The sequence below is a fragment of the Aquarana catesbeiana genome, linkage group LG06 (assembly GCF_042186555.1).
Source record: "Aquarana catesbeiana isolate 2022-GZ linkage group LG06, ASM4218655v1, whole genome shotgun sequence".
Lineage (NCBI taxonomy): Eukaryota > Metazoa > Chordata > Amphibia > Anura > Ranidae > Aquarana > Aquarana catesbeiana.
Window position 1 is genome coordinate 32593681 of NC_133329.1, and position 20025 is coordinate 32613705.

Here is a 20025-nt window from a genome sequence, read left to right on the forward strand (position 1 = left end):
GTTGTCGGACTTTCCTCCAACAAATGTTGGCTAGCGGGTTCTCAAATTTTCCGCCAACAAAACTTTGTTGTCGGAATTTCCAATCGTGTGTACACAAGTCCGACGCACAAAAGTTCAAGCATGCTCGGAATCAAGCAGAAGGAGCCGCACCGGCTATTGAACTTCCTTTTTCTGGTACGTCTTGTACATCACCGCGTTCCCACGTTCAGAATTGTTGGCCAACATTTGTGTGACCGTGTGTATTCAAGACAAGTTGGAGCCAACAACCATCGAACAAAAATCCACGGTTTTGTTGTCGGAAAATCCGATAGTGTGTACGGGACTAACCAGTTTAGATCCCGTACCTGTATACCTCCTATGGACCAGAGCAAGTTTTACATTTCCACTATGGGCCTGGTTATTCAGCGATACCTTTGTCTTTACATATGCTGGACGTAAGGGATGCATCCAAAAAGCCATAAGGTGCTTAAAATGGATCCAACATCAGATATACAGCATTTTTCAAGCCACACAAGATGTCAGTGTAAGGACCTGGGTTGGCTGACTTCTGTTTGTTTCAAGTGGATTTTGTATTCCTTTACAAGTATTTGGGAATGCAAGTCATCTTGAAGAAGATTAATATGAGGGGTTTTCGCCAGTCCTGTGCTTAGTTTCTGGGTCTACACACCTGCTGTGACCATTATGAGGGTTTCCCACCATTCCTGCACTGGGTACACAGGTCTGCACACCCGTTGTACCTGTCATGAGGGGTCTCCACCATCACTGCACCGAATTTCCTGGTATCTACTCCCACTGTGCCCATTATGAAGGGTTCCCACCATCCTGTCAGTGTGTTCCCAGTTTTACACACCTACTATGCTGCCTATTGTAAAGGGTTCCCACCATCCCTGTGCTGAGTTCTCAGGTCTACACACCTGCTGCACCCATTATGAGGAAATCCCACCTACCCTGTGCTGAGTTCCCGGGTCTGCACACTTGCTGCACTCATTATGAGGATTTCCCACCATCCCTGTGCTGAGTCGTTGAGTCTACACACCTGCTGTGCCCATTATGAGGAGTTCCCACCATCCCTTCACTAAGTTGCTAGGACTCTACAACTGCTGTGCTCATTATGAGGGGTTCCCACCATCCCTGCATTGAGTTCCCAGGTCTACACACCTTCTGTGCCCAATATGAGGGGTTCCCACCATCCCTGTGCTGAGTCATTGAGTCTACACACCTGCTGTGCCCATTATGAGGAGTTCCCACCATCCCTTCACTAAGTTGCCAGGACCCTACAACTGCTGTGCTCATTATGAGGAGTTCCCACCATCCCTGCATTGAGTTCCCAGGTCTACACACTTTCTATGCCCATTATGAGGGATTCCCACCATCCCTGTGCTGAGTCGTTGAGTCTACACACCTGCTGTGCCCATTATGAGGAGTTCCCACCATCCCTTCACTAAGTTGCTAGGACTCTACAACTGCTGTGCACATTACGAGGAGTTCCCACCATCCATGCATTGAGTTCCCAGGTCTACACACCTTCTGTGCCCATTATGTGGGGTTCCCACCATCCCTGCATTGAGTTCCCAGGTCTACACACCTTCTGTGCCCATTATGAGGGGTTCCCACCATCTCTGTGCTGAGTCGTTGAGTCTACACACCTGCTGTGCCCATTATGAGAAGTTCCCATCATCCCTTCACTAAGTTGCCAGGACTCTACAACTGCTGGGCTCATTATGAGGAGTTCCCACCATCCCTGCATTGAGTTCCCAGGTCTACACACCTTCTGTGCCCATTATGTGGGGTTCCCACCATCTCTGAAGGATCTGAATTCTATATTCATTAATACAACATAGAGAGTAACCTGGACTATAGCTGAAAACTGCTGCAGAAATTGGTCCTTTGTTGCTGCTGTATTATCCCTATGCAGTGTGGACAGGGTTAAACTGAATATTCATAAAAGTGTTATTAAACCTTCCTTTTTTTTTTCATTAAAATAACAAACTTGTTATACTTACCTGCTCTGTGTAATAGTTTTGCACAGAGCAGCCCCGATCCTCTCCTTCTGGCGTCCCCCCAACGGCGCTTCAGGCCCCTCCTCTTCAGTGGTGCCCCCACGGAAAGCCACTGCAGCACAAAAGGTTTATCACCTTTATGCATAGAGTGCATTTAGGTGAAAAAACTTCAGGCTTTAGAACCACTTTAATGCTGAAGTACAGCAGCCATCTTTAAGGACACCACTTTTCAATGCTTATTTATGGATTGTCTCCAGTGCAGGGGACAGCCATCTTGGCTGGGTCTCGATCGATCCGGGAGGATGGTAATTGACTGATGCAACAAAGCAAGGGAAGTGAGCATCTGCTGGCAGCTGAGAGGAAAAAAAGAGACAGTCATAGTGCTAGGAGGGGTGAAAAAAATAGGCTGGGCTTCTGTTTAAATGGAACCTTGCCATAGCTGACCACAGTCGACCTCAGAGCAACAAAGAGACTGCTCATTGCATAGGACCATGCCTCAGAGACTGGGAATTTTCCCCCTAGGTGGGAGAAAGGTGTGATTTGGATCGAAAGAGTGAAATCACAGCGATTTATATCCCTGTTGTACTTGAATGTGACTTTTACAGAGCTAGAAGATGTGTCCAGAGGAGTGGCGGTGCGTCCATAAGGGTGCACGGGCGCCGCCCCCTCTCTCCTGCCACGCCCTCTGTCACCAATATATAGATTCATGCATTGCACGCATCTATCTATGGCCGCCGCTGCCACCCCCTATTCAGGCGCCTGGCCCCTTTTCAGGCGCCTGAATTACAGCGGCAGGGTTTTTTTTTTTAAGCACCTGATTAGGGCCATAGGCTCTAATAGGCATCAAAAAAGGTGACCTGCGAGTGCCATGCTGGGCGCTCGCAGATCACTCAGCTGTGTTAGAAAAGCAAATGAATATTCGCTTTCCTAACACTAAACTGCCTCTGCGTCATTCAGGCGCTCGGATCTGTTACCCGTCACCTGATTGGCTGAAACGACAGGCGCTGTGATTGGACGCCTTTCAGGCATCCAATCATAGCAGAGGATGGGAAGAGAGGACAGGAGAAGACATCAAGGAGCTGTCCCACTGCCACCGAGACAGGGTAAGTACAGACGGTGGGCGGGGGGCACACTGGCAGCATTTGGTATGGCACAGTGAGGCTACATTCGATGCTGCACAGTGGCTGCATTTGATGGGGCACAGTGGCTGCATAAGATGGGCACAGTGGCTTGCATAAGATGGGTACAGTGGCTGCATGAGATGGGCACAGTAGCTGTATTTGATGGGGCACAGTGGCAGCATTTGATTGCACAGTGGGAGCATTTGATTTGGCACAGTGGCTGTGTTTGATGGGCACAGTGGCTGCTTTTGATAGCACAGTGGCTGCATTTGATGGTACAGTGGCTGTGTTTGATGGTACAGTGGCGGCAATTTATGGGCACAGTGGCTGCATTTGATGGTACAGTGGCTGTGTTTGATGGCGCAGTGGCGGCAATTGATGGGCACAGTGGCTGCATTTGATGGTACAGTGGCTGTGTTTGATGGTACAGTGGTGGCAATTTATGGGCACAGTGGCTGCATTTGATGGTACAGTGGCTGTGTTTGATGGCGCAGTGGCGGCAATTGATGGGCACAGTGGCTGCGTTTGATGGCACAGTGGCTGCATTTGATGGTACAGTGAAGCTGCAATTGATGGGGTTTTTTTTTCAGAATTTTTCAGTTTGTTTGCGCCCCCCAAAAATTTTGAGCACCAGCCACCACTGGTCCAGAGACCACCCTGGGTCTGGTAAGAGACTGCACAAGGTAATCTGTTGTCAGCTGTTCTGAACTGTTCTGCTTTCTTCAAGGGCCTCAACTTTGCCTCAACTTTGCTAGCCAACTTTTTTTTCCCATAATTCGCTGGCCAGTGTGACAACTGTGATACCTGTAGCGAGCTAACATAACCTCAGATAAAAGTAATAATAACTTAACCTGAAGGAGGTGAGAACAGAGCCAGAAACTATGCCAGGGAGATGTGACCTCTCCGGTTTCCAAAACATACTGTATGTAAAATGGAGGGCTCAATCTTCCTCACGCCACCACTAACCAAAAAAAAATTAAAAAATACAGCTTCTCCTTTTATAAAGTCTTTACCTTGAGATGAAAAACATGTTAGTAATTTAACAGTTCCCTATTGTAAACATAGACAAGAGTTCTTTTCTTACTCGGAGACACTACAGTCCAGGAACTGCCCTATCCACCTTTTCATAACTTCTCAATTTACCAGTTTTGTATCAAAGAGATGTCTGAAAGACTTCCAAATATGAGTGACCGCATGTCCCGAAGTTGGATTTCCCCAAACTTCTCCAATTCCTCCACCTTCCTCCAATGTGCCACTTGGTCTATATATATATATAGAGGGGATGGCGTTCAAGGTCAGACGATAAGTGGAGTAGAGACAACTAGACCAGCATGAAGGTAAGTCAGACCAATATCGTCTCGCGATTTGCGCCTGGGACCTTAAAGTGATTTTAAACATGTCTTTTTTAAAAATAGCAAACATTTTATACTTACCTGCTCCTGGTTTTGCAAAGAGCAGCCTTGGCCCTCCTCTTCTGGGGTCCTCTGCTAGTGCTCTTGGCTCCTCCCCCCCAGCAAGCCACTTTTTATGGTGGCACTTGTGAAGGCTCGATCCTGAGCCATGCTCTGTGTGTCCATAGACACACAAAGTGCAGCTTCGCCCCACCCCTCTGCTCCCTGACTATAATTAAAAGTTGTCCTGGGTAAAAACATTTATAAATAAATGCTCTAGGGGTCACCCTGGGTGAAAGTTGCGTAAATCTTGGGCAAAAACATTTATAAATAGATTCCCTGGGGGTCATCCTGGGTGAAAGTTGTGTAAGTCTTGGCTTAAAACATTTATAAATAGACCCCCCTGGGGGTCATCCTGGGTAAACATTGTGTAAATATTGGGTTAAAACATTTACAAATAGACTCCCTATGGTTCCTATTAGGTGAAAGTTGTCTAAGTCTTGGGTAAAACCATTTATAAATCGACCCCCTATGGGCCACCCTGGTTGAAAGTTATGTAAATTTTGGGCAAAAACATTTCTAAATAGACTCCCTATGGGTCACCCTGGGTAAAATTTATGTAAATTTTGGGCAAAAACATTTATAAATGTTTGACCCTGGGTGAAAGTTATGTAAATTTTGGGCAAAAACATTTATAAATAGATCCCCAATATTTCACCCTGGGTGAAAGTTAGGTAAACTTTGGGCAAAAACATTTATAAATAGACTATGGATCATCCTGGGTGAAAGTTTTGTAAGTCTTGGGTTAAAAAATGTATAAATAGACCCCCTATGGTTCCTATTGGGTGAAAACTGTGTAAGTCTTGGGCTAAAGCATTTATAAAGAGACCTCCTGAGGTTCGTCCTGGGTGAAAGCTGTGTAAGTCTTGGGTAAAACCATTTATAAATGGACCCCCTATGGGCCACCCTGGTTTAAATGTTATGTAAATGTTGGGCAAAAACATTTTTAAATAGACTTCCTATGGGTCACTCTGGAGGAAATTTATGTAAATTTTGGGCAAAAACATTTATAAATAGATCCCCAATGTTTCACCCTGGTTGAAAGTTATGTACATTTTGGGCAAAAACATTTATAAATAGACTATGGGTCATCCTGGGTGAAAGTTTTGGGTTAAACAATTTATAAATAGACCCCCCTATGGTTCCTATTGGGCAAAATTGATGTAAGTCTTGGGTAAAAATATTTATAAATTGACCCCTGGGTGAAAGTTATGTAAATCTTGGGACTTACAGATATACCCCCTAGGGGTCATGCAGGGGGGAAGGTTGTGTAATTCTTGCATAAAACCATTTATAAATTTTATAAAGAGACCCCCCGGGGGGTCATCTTGGGTGAAAGTTGTGTAAATCTTTTGCAAAAACATTTATACTGTAACTAGACCCCCCCCCCCCTATGGGTCACCCTGGGTGAAAGTTATGTAAATCTTGGGCAAAAACATTTATAACCAGACTCTATGGGTCTCCCTGGGTGAAAGTTGCGCAAGTCTTGGATAAACATTATTTAAAAATAGGCCCCCTAGAGGTCATTCTGGGTAATATCATGTAATTTTCTGGTTTAATAGGTGCCCTAGGTTTCTATTTATAAATGTTTTACCCAAGATTTACACAATTTTCATCCAAGATTTACACAATTTTCATCCAAGATTTACACAATTTTCATCCAGGATTTACACAATTTTCATCCAGGATTTACACAATTTTTATCCAAGATTTACATAATTTTCATCCAAGATTTACACATTTTTCTAGTTTAATCTGAATGGAAAAATGTGTGAATTAAAAGTAAAAGTTGGTTGAATCTTGATAATATTTATTATTAGAACTTTAAAATAATCACTGATGACCTGGCCATTTTATAGATAGGCAACTCCCATCCTCATATTGATTAGTGGTTCCAAATGAATAACTACTACTGCAGTAGAGAGCAGACACAAAAGATACGCTCAGCATCTTTCCAAATAACTGTTCTGCTTTATTATGACACAATTGAAGGCTTTTATACACATGATTACGTAGGTATCACATTAATATTACAATTGTACTTTTATGGTAACAAGGGGCGTAACATAGGCAGGCTAATTCTAATCAGGACTTGAAAGAATGGAAACATGTAATGAAAACATTATTGGTGCCGTGTGCACAGTGAGGGGAGAGTGCAATACATACAAAATAGAATACAATTACCGGTATATACAGAACTTACAAATTTCCATTACACTGATTAAACTTTTATGGTGAATCTTCACTTTTTAAAAAAATATCCAATCATGTGCAAAGAAATTTGGAAGCTAGAAATCAGCAGCATTTGCGGATTAACACCGTGGCGCTTCCTATGGAAGGAAATTGCAGGAAATGGGAGTTGATTTACTAACCACTTCCAGATCGCCTGCCATCTTTATACGTCGGTACTTTGATGTTTAATTACCAGGGTGATGGTAGATAGCAGAAAGCTGCCATCACCCTGGTATTTTCTTAAACAGCGGGCGGTCCGCTTTAATATAAAAGTGGTCTCCCACCACGTTCCAGTTGTCTCGGCCGCTTACCGGAGCCGTCGGTCGCGGCAGAGACGATCCGATCCTTTGCCCTCAGAGGCACTTGTGTCCAGTGAGGGTATGATGGCCGCCACCCGACTCTATGCCAATGGGTGACGGGAGCGACGTCAAACGTCACTTCCACCCAACAGCCTTCAAGGGACATTTTATTTTTATTGAAAAAAAAGAAAAGATTTATTTATTTATTTTTTTGCATTTTTTTTTTATTGCATTTAAGTGTAAATATGAGATGTGAGATCTTTTTGACCCCATAGCTCACATTAAAGAGGTCCTGTCATGCTTTTTTTTCTATTACAAGGGATGTTTACATCCCTTGTAATAGGAATAAAAGTGATCCAATTTTTTTTTTTTAAAGAAACAGTGTAAAAAAATAAAAAATACAAAGTAAAATAAATAAGAAAAAAAAAAAATTAAAGCACCTCCATCCGATTCTATTGCCCTGTACACACGGTCGGACATTGATCGGACATTCCGACAACAAAATCCTAGGATTTTTTCCGACGGATGTTGGCTCAAACGTGTTTTGCATACACACGGTCGCACAAAGTTGTCGGAAAATCTGATCGTTCTGAACGCGGTGACGTAAAACATGTACGTCAGGACTATAAACGGGGCAGTAGCCAATAGCTTTCATCCCTTTATTTTTTCTGAGCATACGTGGCACTTTGTGCGTCGGATTTGTGTACACACGATCGGAATTTAAAGAATCGGATTTTGTTGTCGCAAAATTTTATAGCCTGCTCTCAAACTTTGTATGTCGGAAATTCTGATGGAAAAAGTCCGATGGAGCCCACACACGGTCGGAATTTCAGACAACACAATCTGATCGCACATATTCCGTCGGGAAGTCTGACCGTGTGTACAGGGCATAAGCCATTGGATGACGGGAGCGACGTCAAACATCACTTCCACCCAACGGCCTTAAAGGGACATTTTTTTTTTTTATTTGAAAAAAAAAAAGAAAAGACATTTTTTTTTTTTTTTATTGCATTTAAGTGTAAATGTGAGATCTGAGATCTTTTTGACCCCCAGATCTCACATTAAAGAGGTCCTGTCATGCTTTTTTTCTATTACAAGGCATGTTTACATGCCTTGTAATAGGAATAAAAGCGATCCATTTTTTTTTAAAGGCACAGTGTAAAAATAAAAAATAAAAAGTAAAATAAATAAGAAAAAAAAAAAATTTTAAGCGCCCCGTCCCGCCATGCTCTCGCGCAGAAGAGAACGCATATGTAAGTCGCGCCTGCATATGTAAACTGTGTTCAAATCACACAAGTGAGGTATCACTGTGATCGTTAGAGCGAGAGCAATAATTCTAGCAAAAGACCTCCTCTGTAACTTAAAACTGGTAACCGCTAGAAATTTTTAAACGTTGTCTATGGAGATTTTTAAGGGGTTAAAATTTGTCGCCATTCCACGAGTGGGCGCAATTTTGAAACGTGACATGTTGGGTATCAATTTACTCGGCGTAACATTATCTTTGACAATAATAAAAAAAAGTGGGCTAACTTTACTGTTTTCTTATTTTTTAATTCAAAAAGTGTATTTTTTCCAAAAAAATTGCGTTTATAAGACCGCTACGCAAATACGGTGTAACAGAAAGTATTGCAATGACCGCCATTTTATTCTCTAGGGTGTTAGAAAAAAAAGTATATAACGTTTGGGGGTTCTAAGTAATTTTCTAGTAAAAAAAAAAAAAACTGATTTTAACTTGTAAACAACAAGTTTGAAAAATAGGCCTGGTCCTTAAGTAGTTAAAAACTAATAGGCTGTTGACTTTGCAAGGGACTGTTTTCCCAGAGCTTTGTGGTGAAGTTTTGCCTTGCAAAGAACACCCAATCACATGCAAGGGAAAAAAAAAAAAAAACAGCATTTTTGCTTGCACCTGATTGGATGATGGAGGCCAAGAGAGCTTCACCTCATTTGCTAAGCTCTGGCGATAATTCCCTTGTGAAGTGAACAGCCTATTCACCTTTAGTAAATCAACCCCTATAGTGTCAGCCCTGCCAAGTTGCCTTTGGTAAATTACAGAGCACCGCCCCCCTCATCATCATCATCCTAAAAGATGCATTTTAATTGGCTGCCCTGCGTGTGACAAATGTGGAAAAGTACCTTATGCAACTTTTTAAGCTTTGTCCCCATAAAGTAAATCGCCCCTCCAAACACCGTTGAGCTCTTGTTCCATGATCCCATCTCTATGACTAAGCCCCGTGGGTGGGACAAAATGCGAACGTGGACGCGGTTGGGGTGGAGCCAAGGCTGAGGACATTCTCAATCCTTACTTGGACTAAGCATTTAACATTTCTGAGCTTTGATATTCACTTGTTTTGAAAAACGTTCGTTTTGCTACGTTTGTCAAATGAAAAATACTTCCCCGTTTTTGTCGTGTTTGGGGTCCCATTTACAATCAATGGCACCACAAACGCCGTGAGCGTTTTTCATGCATTTCATAAACAACTGCAAAATTGCAATCGCCCAATTTTATACATCTGTGTTGTTTATATCATTGATATGGCATCGATCGTTTATTGATTGATATAGATGTAATAGGTCCTCTTTAACAATCCCTGTTACTCTCTAGATCTTGATGCTTTTCTTCTTGTGGCAATTTCACCACCTCAGCGGAAGCCCCGCCCATTCATCACCAGGTAAATTATTCCGGAAGATCAGTATGGTTTGATTGATACGAAGGGCGGAAATGTTTATTATAGGAAAAAGTCCTGAGACAACCGATTTCAATGGAACTGAAATTTGTTTGTTTTCGTTTCATTCGTTTTTTTGCTTTTTTTAGAAATTCGGAATTCGGAAATCCGAAAATTCGGATTTTCAAATTTACGAATTTTGAATTTACGAATTTTTGAATTTCCGCGTTTCGGATTTCCGAATTTCTGAATTTCAAATTTCCGAATTTTTGGATTCCGAATTTTCGTATTTTCGGAATTCGAAAATTCGGAAATTCAAAAATTTGAAAATCGGAAAATTTGAAAATCTGAAGAAAAGAAAGAAAATCAGTAAAATTTGAAATAATAACTAACTATTAAATTATAGGTATTGGAATTTCCGTTCAAATTTGGCTGTTCGTGAAGGTAATGAGTACGAATTTATCTGAAGTTACGAATTATCCGAAATAACGAATGCTGTATCTAATCAAATGGAATGGAACAAATTAATAAATAATAATAATAAAAAGGTTTTATTATTATTATTTATTATTTTTAGATTGTTACGTTCCATTTGTTTAGATGCGGCATTCGTTATTTCAGATAATTCGTAACTTCGGATAAATCCGTACTCGTTACCTTCACGAACAGCCAAATTTGAACGGAAATTCCAATACCTATAATGTAATAGTTAGTTATTATTTCGAATTTTACTGATTTTCTTTCTTTTTTCAGATTTTCGAATTTTCGAATTTTTGAATTTCCGAATTTTTGAATTCCGAAAATCCAAAAATTCGGTAATTTGAAAATTCGGAAATCCGAAATTCGGAAATTCGGAAATTAGAAAGTTCGGAAATTCGTAATTTTGGAAATTGAAAAATTCAGAAATTCGGAAACTTGGAAATCCGAAATTTGGAAATTCAGAAATTCGGATATTTGAAAATTCGAAATTTGGAAATTAGAAAATTTGGAAATTCGTAATTTTGGAAATTGAAAAATGCGGAAATTCGGAAATTTCGGAATTAACTAATTTTTCAAAATTCGTTAAAAAACGAATTCGGAACTAAACGATTTGCACATGTCTATTACAAACCGATTGTGGATTCCCCTCCAAGCTGGCCGCACACATTACAATATGATTGGACACTCTCTGTACGATGATCTCATTTGGACTTACCAAAACTATATAATATGAGGGCCTATCAAGATAATCCATTCTAGTGGTATCCAGTTGGGGAGCCCCTGTACTACATAGTTGTTGGTAAACCCAGGACAGGTTTCACAATTAGATTGTATATGGTTGGATGTAGCTCTACCATCTACTGTAGTGCAGTGGACTGTCTGTGGCCGGGTTCACACTATTTCCGCATGAGGCTCCCAGCAGGGGTCTGGTGCGTCCCCGTTCAACGTTTCAAGTCCGATTGCAGCCCGAATTTTTGGGCTGATTTCGGACCTGAAACTGACCAAAAGAAGCACAGGACCTCTCTGCAAATTCGCACCGGAGCCGCAACGGGGATATTTGAACCGGCTCCATAGAGAACCGGTCACAATCACCTACCATGCAAATCGGATGCGGGGAAAACCACATCCAATTCGTATAGGTGTGAACCCGGCCTGAAAGTTTAAGTCGGCCTTTATAGTACAGTTTTGGTAAATCTATAGTGCCCACATAGCAAATTGTGAACAGGCAATCACAAACAAGGAATTTGTCATTGATTAACTCTGTAATGATGGCCATACACATATATAGTATGTGGCAATATGGTGGTGGGCCTTATACCCCTCTGCCATATAGAGTAAAACCTTGGATTGTGAGCATAATTCGTTCCGGAAACATGCTTGTAATCCAAAGCACTTGTATATCAAAGCAAATTTCCCCAGAAGAACTAATTGGAAACTCAGGTGATTTGTTCCACAACCATTTATTCATAAGTCCTTCAGTTTATAGTCCATATAAAAAGATTATAGAAATGTGACCAGGTTGTGTAACCATAAAATGTCCATCTACAAATGGAAGCCTCCACAAGGGGATTAGAAGAAAAATTCAGCAGGAGCTGCAGAGTATAAAAGAGAAGAGAGGAGCCTCTAAGTGTAGCAATATGGTTACATTTAATGAAGGTCCAACATTTAGCAACTCACATGGTTGATGATTAAATTGGGCACATCTAAGTATGCAGGCATCCGGGGTAAAGCTGTCCACATAGACCGTCCTCCACACTGCCGGCTCTCACCGCTGTCAGTCTGTAATCGTGATCGGGAAGACTACCCTGCACTAGAGTGATCTGAAAGCGAGGCTTGAACCATTCGTGGAGCGCAGCATGGAAGAGATGACATCGATGGCAGTGTGGGGGATGGTTTGTGGACAGCTTTACCCCGGATGCCTCCATACTTAGATGTGTCTGTTTTAATCATCAGCCATGTGAGTTGCTAAATGTTGGACCTTCATTAAATGTAACCATATTGCTACACTTAGAGGCGCCTCTCTTCTCTTTTATTCTCAGCTGTGACATGAGGCTACTTTATATCAAGACATCGCTTGTATATCAAGTCAAAATTTATTTAAAAATGTTGCTTGTCTCGCAAAACGCTCTCAAACCAAGTTACTCTCAAACCAAGGTTTTACTGTATATGCATCTGCCAGCATCGCCACGGTGTGCTGGAATGGCGCTCACTAAGCACCCTGAGCACTGTCAGTGCCAGCTCACAGTCAACTGGCAACAAACTGGAGCTGTTTGTATGGGCACCTCGGTCATGTGGTCACTGCAAGTGGCTGCCATGTTAATCACATGATTAAGAGTTGGTAGTATGGGCTCCCATTCATGTGGTCACTGCGGATAGCTGTCATGTTGATCATGTGATCTAGAGATGAGTAGTATGCGCTCCTGGTCATGTGGTCACGGAAAGTTGCTGCCACGTTGACCACATGATGGAGAGCTGGTAGTGTGGGCTTCTGGTCATGTGGTCACTGCGGATAGCTGCCATGTTGATCTTGCAATTGAGAGTTGGTAGTATGGGCTTCCAGTCATGGGGTCACTGCAAGTGGCTGCCATGTTGATCACATGATGAGAGCTGGTAGTGTGGTCTCCTGGTCATGTGGTCAATGCGAGTGGCTGCCATATTGATCACTAGTGACCGAGAGCTACTAGTATGGACTCCCAGTCATGGGGTCAATGCAAGTGGCTGTCACACTGATCACATGATTGAGTGCTGGTAGAATGGGCTCCTGGTCATGTGGTCACTGTGAATGGCTGCCATGTTGTTGACATGATCAAGAGCTGGTAGTATGGGCTCCCGTTTATGAGGTCATTGTGATTGGCTGCCACATTGATCATGTGAATGGGAATTGGAAGTATGGGCTCCCAGTCATGTGGTCACAGCGAGTGGCTGTCACATTTATCACATGATTGAGAGTTGGTAGTATGAGCTCCTGGTCACAAGGTCACTGTGAGTGGCTGCCATGTTGTTGCCATGTTTAAGAGCTGGTAGAATGGGCTCCCAGTCATGTGGTCACTGCAAGTGGCTGTCACATTAATCACATGATTAAGAGCTGATAATATGGGCTCCTGGTCATGTGGTCACTGCAAGTGGCTGACATGTTGAAGACGTGATTGAGAGTTGGTAGTATAGCCTCCCGGTCATAAGCTCATTGCGATTGGCTGCCACATTGATCATGTGATTGGGAGCTGGTAGTGTGGGCTCCCGGTTATGTGGTCACTGTGAATGACTGTCACATTGATCATGTGATTGGGAGCTGGTAATATGGGCTCCTAGTCCTGTGGTCACTGCAAGTGGCTGCCACGTTCATAACGTGATGGAGATCTGGTAGTGTGGGTTCCCAGTCAAGTGGTCACTGTGGGTGGCTGCCACGTTCATCACGTGATGGAGATCTGGTAGTGTGGGGTCCCAGTCAAGTGGTCACTGCGAGTGGCTGCCACGTTGATAACGTAATCCAGAGCTGGTAGTATGGGCTCCCGGTGGCAACCAATCGCAGTGACCACATGGCAGGGAAACCCATGAAATGCCTCCAGCATTTAGATTTCTTAAAGGGCCTGCTCCCGGTGGCAGGAAAAGGTTCATATGGGGTGGAGACAGAAGGGGTGAGGCAGTTGACGGAGAAGCGAACGTCAGACCTCAGGAGACATCTCTGTTGCGGGGCGATTCTCAGGGGAAGCAAATAAAGCTAATTATGGGCACCAATATAAATCTTAACTGTAACCATCTAAGGAAGAATATCCATATTCTGGTTCAATCCATTGGTGATTTATGTTTTCTTCAACCTATCCTCAGCAATTAAACATAAACCGGAGGTGGACTGGTTCCCGCTGGACTGTCAGGAGATTTGGGATCATGGCCAGCAAGCTAAGGGTGTTTATACGATTTACCCACAAGGAGCACAGCGCCCCCTGCCTGTCTATTGTGACATAACCACCGATGGGAAGATCTGGACGGTGAGAGAAAAATATGGACCACGCGGAGAGAAAATGAATTTACTGTAATTTCATAATTCACCAAAGTGTTTGTGCTGATGTCATAAGCCTTAAAGAGACCCTGTCCTCAGACCATTCATTTCAACAACAATCTTCCCGTTATATCTGCATTGTATGTATTTTAGGCATGTTATTTTCCTGTAAGAGCCTCCCTTGTGTGGGTGTCCAAAAGCCCAGAGTAAGGCCAGAAGCCCCAGAAGACTCAGAGATACAGTATCCCTCAAGTCTGTAATATTTCCCTTTACTGCTCGCCTGGCAGATACATAAAAGGTTATATAGGAAGGTGAAGGGAGGGGTGGAGGAGCTGGACCAACACAGTCAGTAATTAAACATCCCAAGTAGAGGAGAGGGCTGACATTGAAGTAGAGAGGGGGTTGTTTTAGGTAATTGTATAGAAAGTTTGGAGGCACATTGCAAGAGAATTAAAAAAAATCACTTTGAAAAGGAAAAACACTGCAAGTATGCACTTAAAATATTCGATTTTTCTGTGCTACCTGAAAATTTTACGTTTGTGACAGGGTTTTTTTTAGGAGCAATGGATGTAATGGAAAAAAAGTGATCAAGTCAAATTGATACATTGGGGTTAAATGCCTTGGAGTTCTGAAATTTTCCAAAGCTGTTTTTTGCCTAAAGGGACCACATTGGCTCAGAAAGCAATGTGAATCTATCCAATGAGCCAATGCAATGGGGTGGATTCACTAAAACTGGAGAGTACAAAATCTGGGGCAGCTCTGCATGGTAGCCAATCAGCTTCTACCTTCACCTTGTTCAGTTAAGCTTTGACAAAAAAACCTGGAAGCTGATTGGTTTCTAAACAGAGCTGCACCAGAATATGCACTCTCCAGTTTTAGTAAATCCACCCCATTGCATTGGCTCATTGGATAGATTTCTGAACCAAGGTGGTCCCTTTAGGCAAAAAACAGTTTTGGAAAATGTCAGAACTCCAAGGCACTGGTCACATGATCTCTGCTGGAGGCAATGGCGTACCTAGGGGGGGGGGGCAGAGGGGGCCCTGACCCCCCCAACATTATGCTGTGCCTCACCATGTGCCCCCCCCCCCCCCAATAAAATTTTTTTTTTTTTTTTTTTACAAAAAATCAATGTCTAAGAGGGAAAGAGTCCCCAGTCAGCTCCTGCGGGTGATTCCTCCCCCCTCCCTCTGCATAATGCGAGCGCTCACACAACCACAGCCACCCGATCTGCTCCTTCCCCTGCATCCTCATTGGCAGGGAGAAGAGCGAGTTGCAGGAAGGACTCCACCAGGACTCTCAGTTACTGAAAAAACAGACTGATTTCTCCCGTCCTTAGGACAGGAGAACCAGCCTGTAAATTCCAAGAGATGCCAGACCAGAGCAGTCAATAGCAGGGGCAGGACAGCAAGAGGAGGCTGGGGAACCCCACAGTGGCAGAACACCAGGGCCTGGTGGCAAGACAACCTTTGCAACCCTGATAGTTCTCCCACTGCTTTGGATCCTTATATTTTCTTGATATGCTGGTGACATATATCTCTTTTTTTCTGCCACCCTGGGGGGCCCCAATACAGTAGGAAGGGAGCTCACTGCAGAACATGTGAAAGGGCCCGTTGTGGGGTCGTAGTAAAGGGCCCCAGTATATCTCTCTCTCTCTCTCTCTCTCTCTCTCTCTCTCTCTATATATATATATATATGCATTTTATAGTCCCCCCCCTACTTTTGTCCCTGTCCTCCCATTTCCCCCCCCCTAAATATGAAAGCTGGAGACACCACTGGCTAGAGGGGATTGGAGATTGAGGTTATCCCAACTCCAGCCAATCAACAGCTCTGCCTGGACTCTTCCTATTTCAGGGATGATGGGACCTAAGTTCTAGTAATTGGTCACCAAAAGGTTAAGGACATCAACACTTTAGTACTTGTGAATTCAGAAAGCCGGATAGTTAGGACGGGTTTGAGTCTGATTATAATATAGATTCACTCTAATACAGACATGGTCTTCCTTGGCAGGTGTTCCAGAAACGTCTGGATGGCTCGATGGACTTCCAGCAATCATGGCAGGGCTATGTCAATGGATTCGGGAACGCCGATGGGGAGTACTGGTTGGGTAAACTCTTTTCTCTAATATCTGTCCAATCTCTCCCGTCATTCCTCACATATTGTTTGGACAAGGCTATACATGTTTCCCAATCTGGGATCAGTCGATGGCAGGAGGGGTTGAGTATGGGCTACTCATCTAGCAAAGTCAATTTTCACTTTGCAAATACAAATTTTCCAAACCATGGTTAATGAGGTGAAGAAGTATGAACTTCAATCATCCAATCATGTACAAGCAACAATTCTTTTTTTTTTTCCACTCATGATTTGGTATTCTTTAAGACTTTAGTTACATAACGGGACTAATTTCTGGCTTGGAGGGGAGGCTCTGAAGTGATGGTGGGACCTCTGACTCGAAGGGAAGACCTCTGACTTGAAGAGAAGACCTCTGACTTAAAGGGGGCTGGGCTCTGAAGTGATGGTGGGACCTCTGACTCGAAGGGAAGACCTCTGACCTGAAGAGAAGACCTCTGACTTAAAGGGGGGGGGGCTCTGAAGTGATGGGAGAACCTCTTACTTGGAGGGGGGCTCTGAAGTGATGGGGGACTTCTGACTTGAAGGGGAGATCTGACTTGAAGGGGGAGCTCTAAAGTTATGGGGGACCTCTAACTTGAAGGAGGGAGCTCTGAACTGATGAGGGGGACCTCTGACTTGAAGGGGGAGCTCTAAATTGACGGGGGACCTCTGACTTGAAGGAGGGAGCTCTGAACTGATGGGTGGTGGACCTCTGGCTTGAAGGGGGCCTCTCATGTGATGGGGAGACCTTTTAATGTACAGTGAATTTCATCAAGGGGGTTTTTGTGCTTTGCCCCAGGCTCAGGTTTTCCATTAATAAGTATTTGCCTGTAATACATTGTAGACTAGGGGGGTCTTGGGACTTTGCACACTTTTATAGGGTTTTGGTACCTTTCTCTGGGCTCTGGTCTGTACATGTTGCCATCTTTATATTTTGGTTTCAGGGTTACAGAACATTTACTTGTTGACAATGAAAAGAGAGTATGAATTGAGGGTGGACCTGAAAGACATGTCTAACAACACATCCTTCGCCCAGTATGGCAACTTCAGCCTTTCTCGCAACGCCCTGAACCCGGAGAACGATGGATACAGGCTGTACCTGGGAGCGTTCACTGATGGTGAAGCAGGTAACCCACCTTGGTCATGGTGTCATTGGGAAACACAGAACCCATTAGAACCCCCAGCTGTAATTTTATTAGTAAAGTGCAAAATTGAATTGAGGCTATGGGGGCATCAACCTACAACTGCGGGACTCCAGCAATTATTTCTTTAATAGAGTCATTATAAATCAGGACTCGAATATTATAGAGATGGGTTATTGCTTTGTAACCCTGATATAGGCCCCCCTAGGAACCCCAAAATGAGTTGGCTTTTCCTGCAGAAACACCGTGACAAGTAAACTTCATAAGGACTGTCAACCATACGTTGGCGTTCTCTTTTTCAAACAATCAAAACTTGGCAGAGGAGCTAACCCTTCCCCACTCCTTCCGCAACAAACAGATATAAAGAATTTTGGTTGGAGGGCAGGACTCATGGGACAGTGAAATAAGCTGACAGTGTCTTTCCTTTGCCCAGGTGATGCCTTGTCTGATCACGTCGGTTACATGTTCTCCACTTATGACAATGACCAAGATGGGGACGTCCAGAACTGCGCGGCCTACTGGGGCGGCGGCTTCTGGTACCATTCGCAGAGCTGCGGCGGCGTTGGACTTAATGGCCGCTACAAAGCAATGAAATTGCTTCAGCATGCTTTTTCCTGGTTTACCTGGGTGGACTTCCCTGAGACTCTGCGGGCCAGCCAGATGAAGATGAGGAGGGTCCCCAACTAGATGGTGGAGGAGGGGTGTTTGGGCTCCCGTATGGGACACAATAACAAAGGAGGTGCAGCATATGGGATGGAAGTAGCTCAGAGCAGTCCCAGAATATTGATGGTGTAGTCAATATCACAATAAATACAAAGTACAATGTACCACTGCCAGACTGAGACTCTGTTATTGATTACACTTCTGATCAATATCCAATAAAACAACTCCACCACGGAGCCAGATGCTACCATTACTTAAACTGGACCAATCATTAGATTCCGTTCCCAACATGCTGAAATGAGAGTCAGTGTGACAATGTAACCCTTCCAGGTATTTATCACCACAGAGATCACAGTACTTCCCCCCCTGACTCTCCAGAAGGACGGAGTCATCTTTGTTCAGTAATCATTCAGGGTCACCATCTATTTTACTTATTGTGCTGGCTCAGAGATGACACAGTCATGTAAATCCTGGTATCTGTGTAGCTATGGACTGAAGTCTCTTAACTTTCGGCTTTCTACAAAGTTACAGTGTTGCAGTATAATCACTGGGGAAGAGGAGACTGAGGAAATGCTTACTCTTGCCCACAGCAGACTGATAACGTCTAATTTCAGCCTAGGAGAAGTCACTGGATTGTAGCTCAAGACGGGCTTTTGTTAACAAAAGGTGGAGGTTTATTGAAACACAGTACTGTTGGTATACATCGATCAGTTACGTAGTTGGTAAGGTTGAATAAAGACACCAGTCCATCCTGTGTGGGTGTGTGTTTAGGCCAATACCATTTCCCTTCATATTACATTCACTAAGATGCCCATCTAAGGTTTTTTTTTAAATTATCAACAATTCCCACTGACACCACCGATTGTGGAAGGAAGTTACCGCTCTATCAATGAAGAACCTTCTACCCAGGGGGAGAATAAGTTTAATGTTTGCAGTCATTCCCTCGTAATTGAGGTCCTCCAGTCCCCTTATCTTCTATAACATGAGGACAGGTAAAGTGAATAACATTGATTATCTCATGACAATGGCATCTGAAAGTGGGTGGGATATATTGCACAGCAAGTGAACATGTTGTCCCTGAAGTTGATATGTTCAAAGCAGAAAAAAATGGGCAGGTGTAAGGATTTGAAGGACTCTGACAAAGGGCCACATTGCGTACCTCCCAACTTTTTAAGATGGGAATGAGGGACACCTATCAGAAAAAGTATTCAGGCATAGGACACACCCCTTGCCACGCCCCCTTAAAGGAGAAATGTACAAAAAACAAGATTGGTTAAACCCACAAGTGCTTTTTTTACTATTACTATTCCTTTATATTGGCTTTTGGAATTTACAAATGCAGCAATTTAGAGATCAGATGAAAGGTTTAGGGCTGGAAAACACTTTTTGATAGATAAAAAGTGCATTTTATTATCAACTCTATAGATCAGACCAAAATGAGGGACAAATGAGGAGGAATGAGGGACATTGCTTCAAGTCAGGGACAGTCCCTCGAAATCAGGGACAGTTGGAAGCTATGCACGTTATAATGGGTAGACGACTGGGTCAGGGCAACTCCAAAGCTGCAGCTCTGGTGGGATGTTCCCAGTCTGCAGTGGTCAGGACCAACCAAAAGTGGTCCAAGGAAAGAAAAATGGTCAACCCATTGAGGATCATGGGCGGCCAAGGCTCACTGAGGTACTTGAGGAGCAAAGGTTGGCCTGTGTAGTCCCATTCAATAGAAGAGCTGCTGTAGGTCAAATTGCTGATATGGTGAATGCTGGTTCTGATAGAAAGGTGTCAGAACACACAGAGGATCGGCGTTTGTTGTGTATGGGGTTGTGTAGTCGCAGACCGGTCACGGTGTCCATGCTGACCCGTATCCACAG

At 43.5% G+C, this 20025-nt stretch overlaps 1 protein-coding gene across 1 annotated transcript; it reads left to right on the forward strand.

The window, feature by feature from the left end:
* Positions 1-4328: 4328 nt before the first annotated feature.
* LOC141148275 (microfibril-associated glycoprotein 4-like) lies at positions 4329-18407 on the forward strand. Its single transcript, XM_073635551.1, has 6 exons — positions 4329-4458; positions 9706-9772; positions 14072-14232; positions 16251-16347; positions 17297-17479; positions 17928-18407. The coding sequence occupies exons 1-6, from the start codon at positions 4453-4455 to the stop codon at positions 18179-18181; spliced, it is 768 nt and encodes a 255-aa protein (XP_073491652.1). The 5' UTR covers positions 4329-4452; the 3' UTR covers positions 18182-18407.
* The last annotated feature ends 1618 nt before the right edge of the window (positions 18408-20025 follow it).

What these genes read in the sequence shown, in the direction of transcription:
- LOC141148275 (XM_073635551.1), top strand. An exon ending in CCCCGCCCATTCATCACCAG is followed by an intron (nt 9,773 to 14,071) that starts GTAAATTATTCC and finishes ACCTATCCTCAG; the next exon opens with CAATTAAACATAAACCGGAG. An exon ending in GTTCACTGATGGTGAAGCAG is followed by an intron (nt 17,480 to 17,927) that starts GTAACCCACCTT and finishes TCCTTTGCCCAG; the next exon opens with GTGATGCCTTGTCTGATCAC.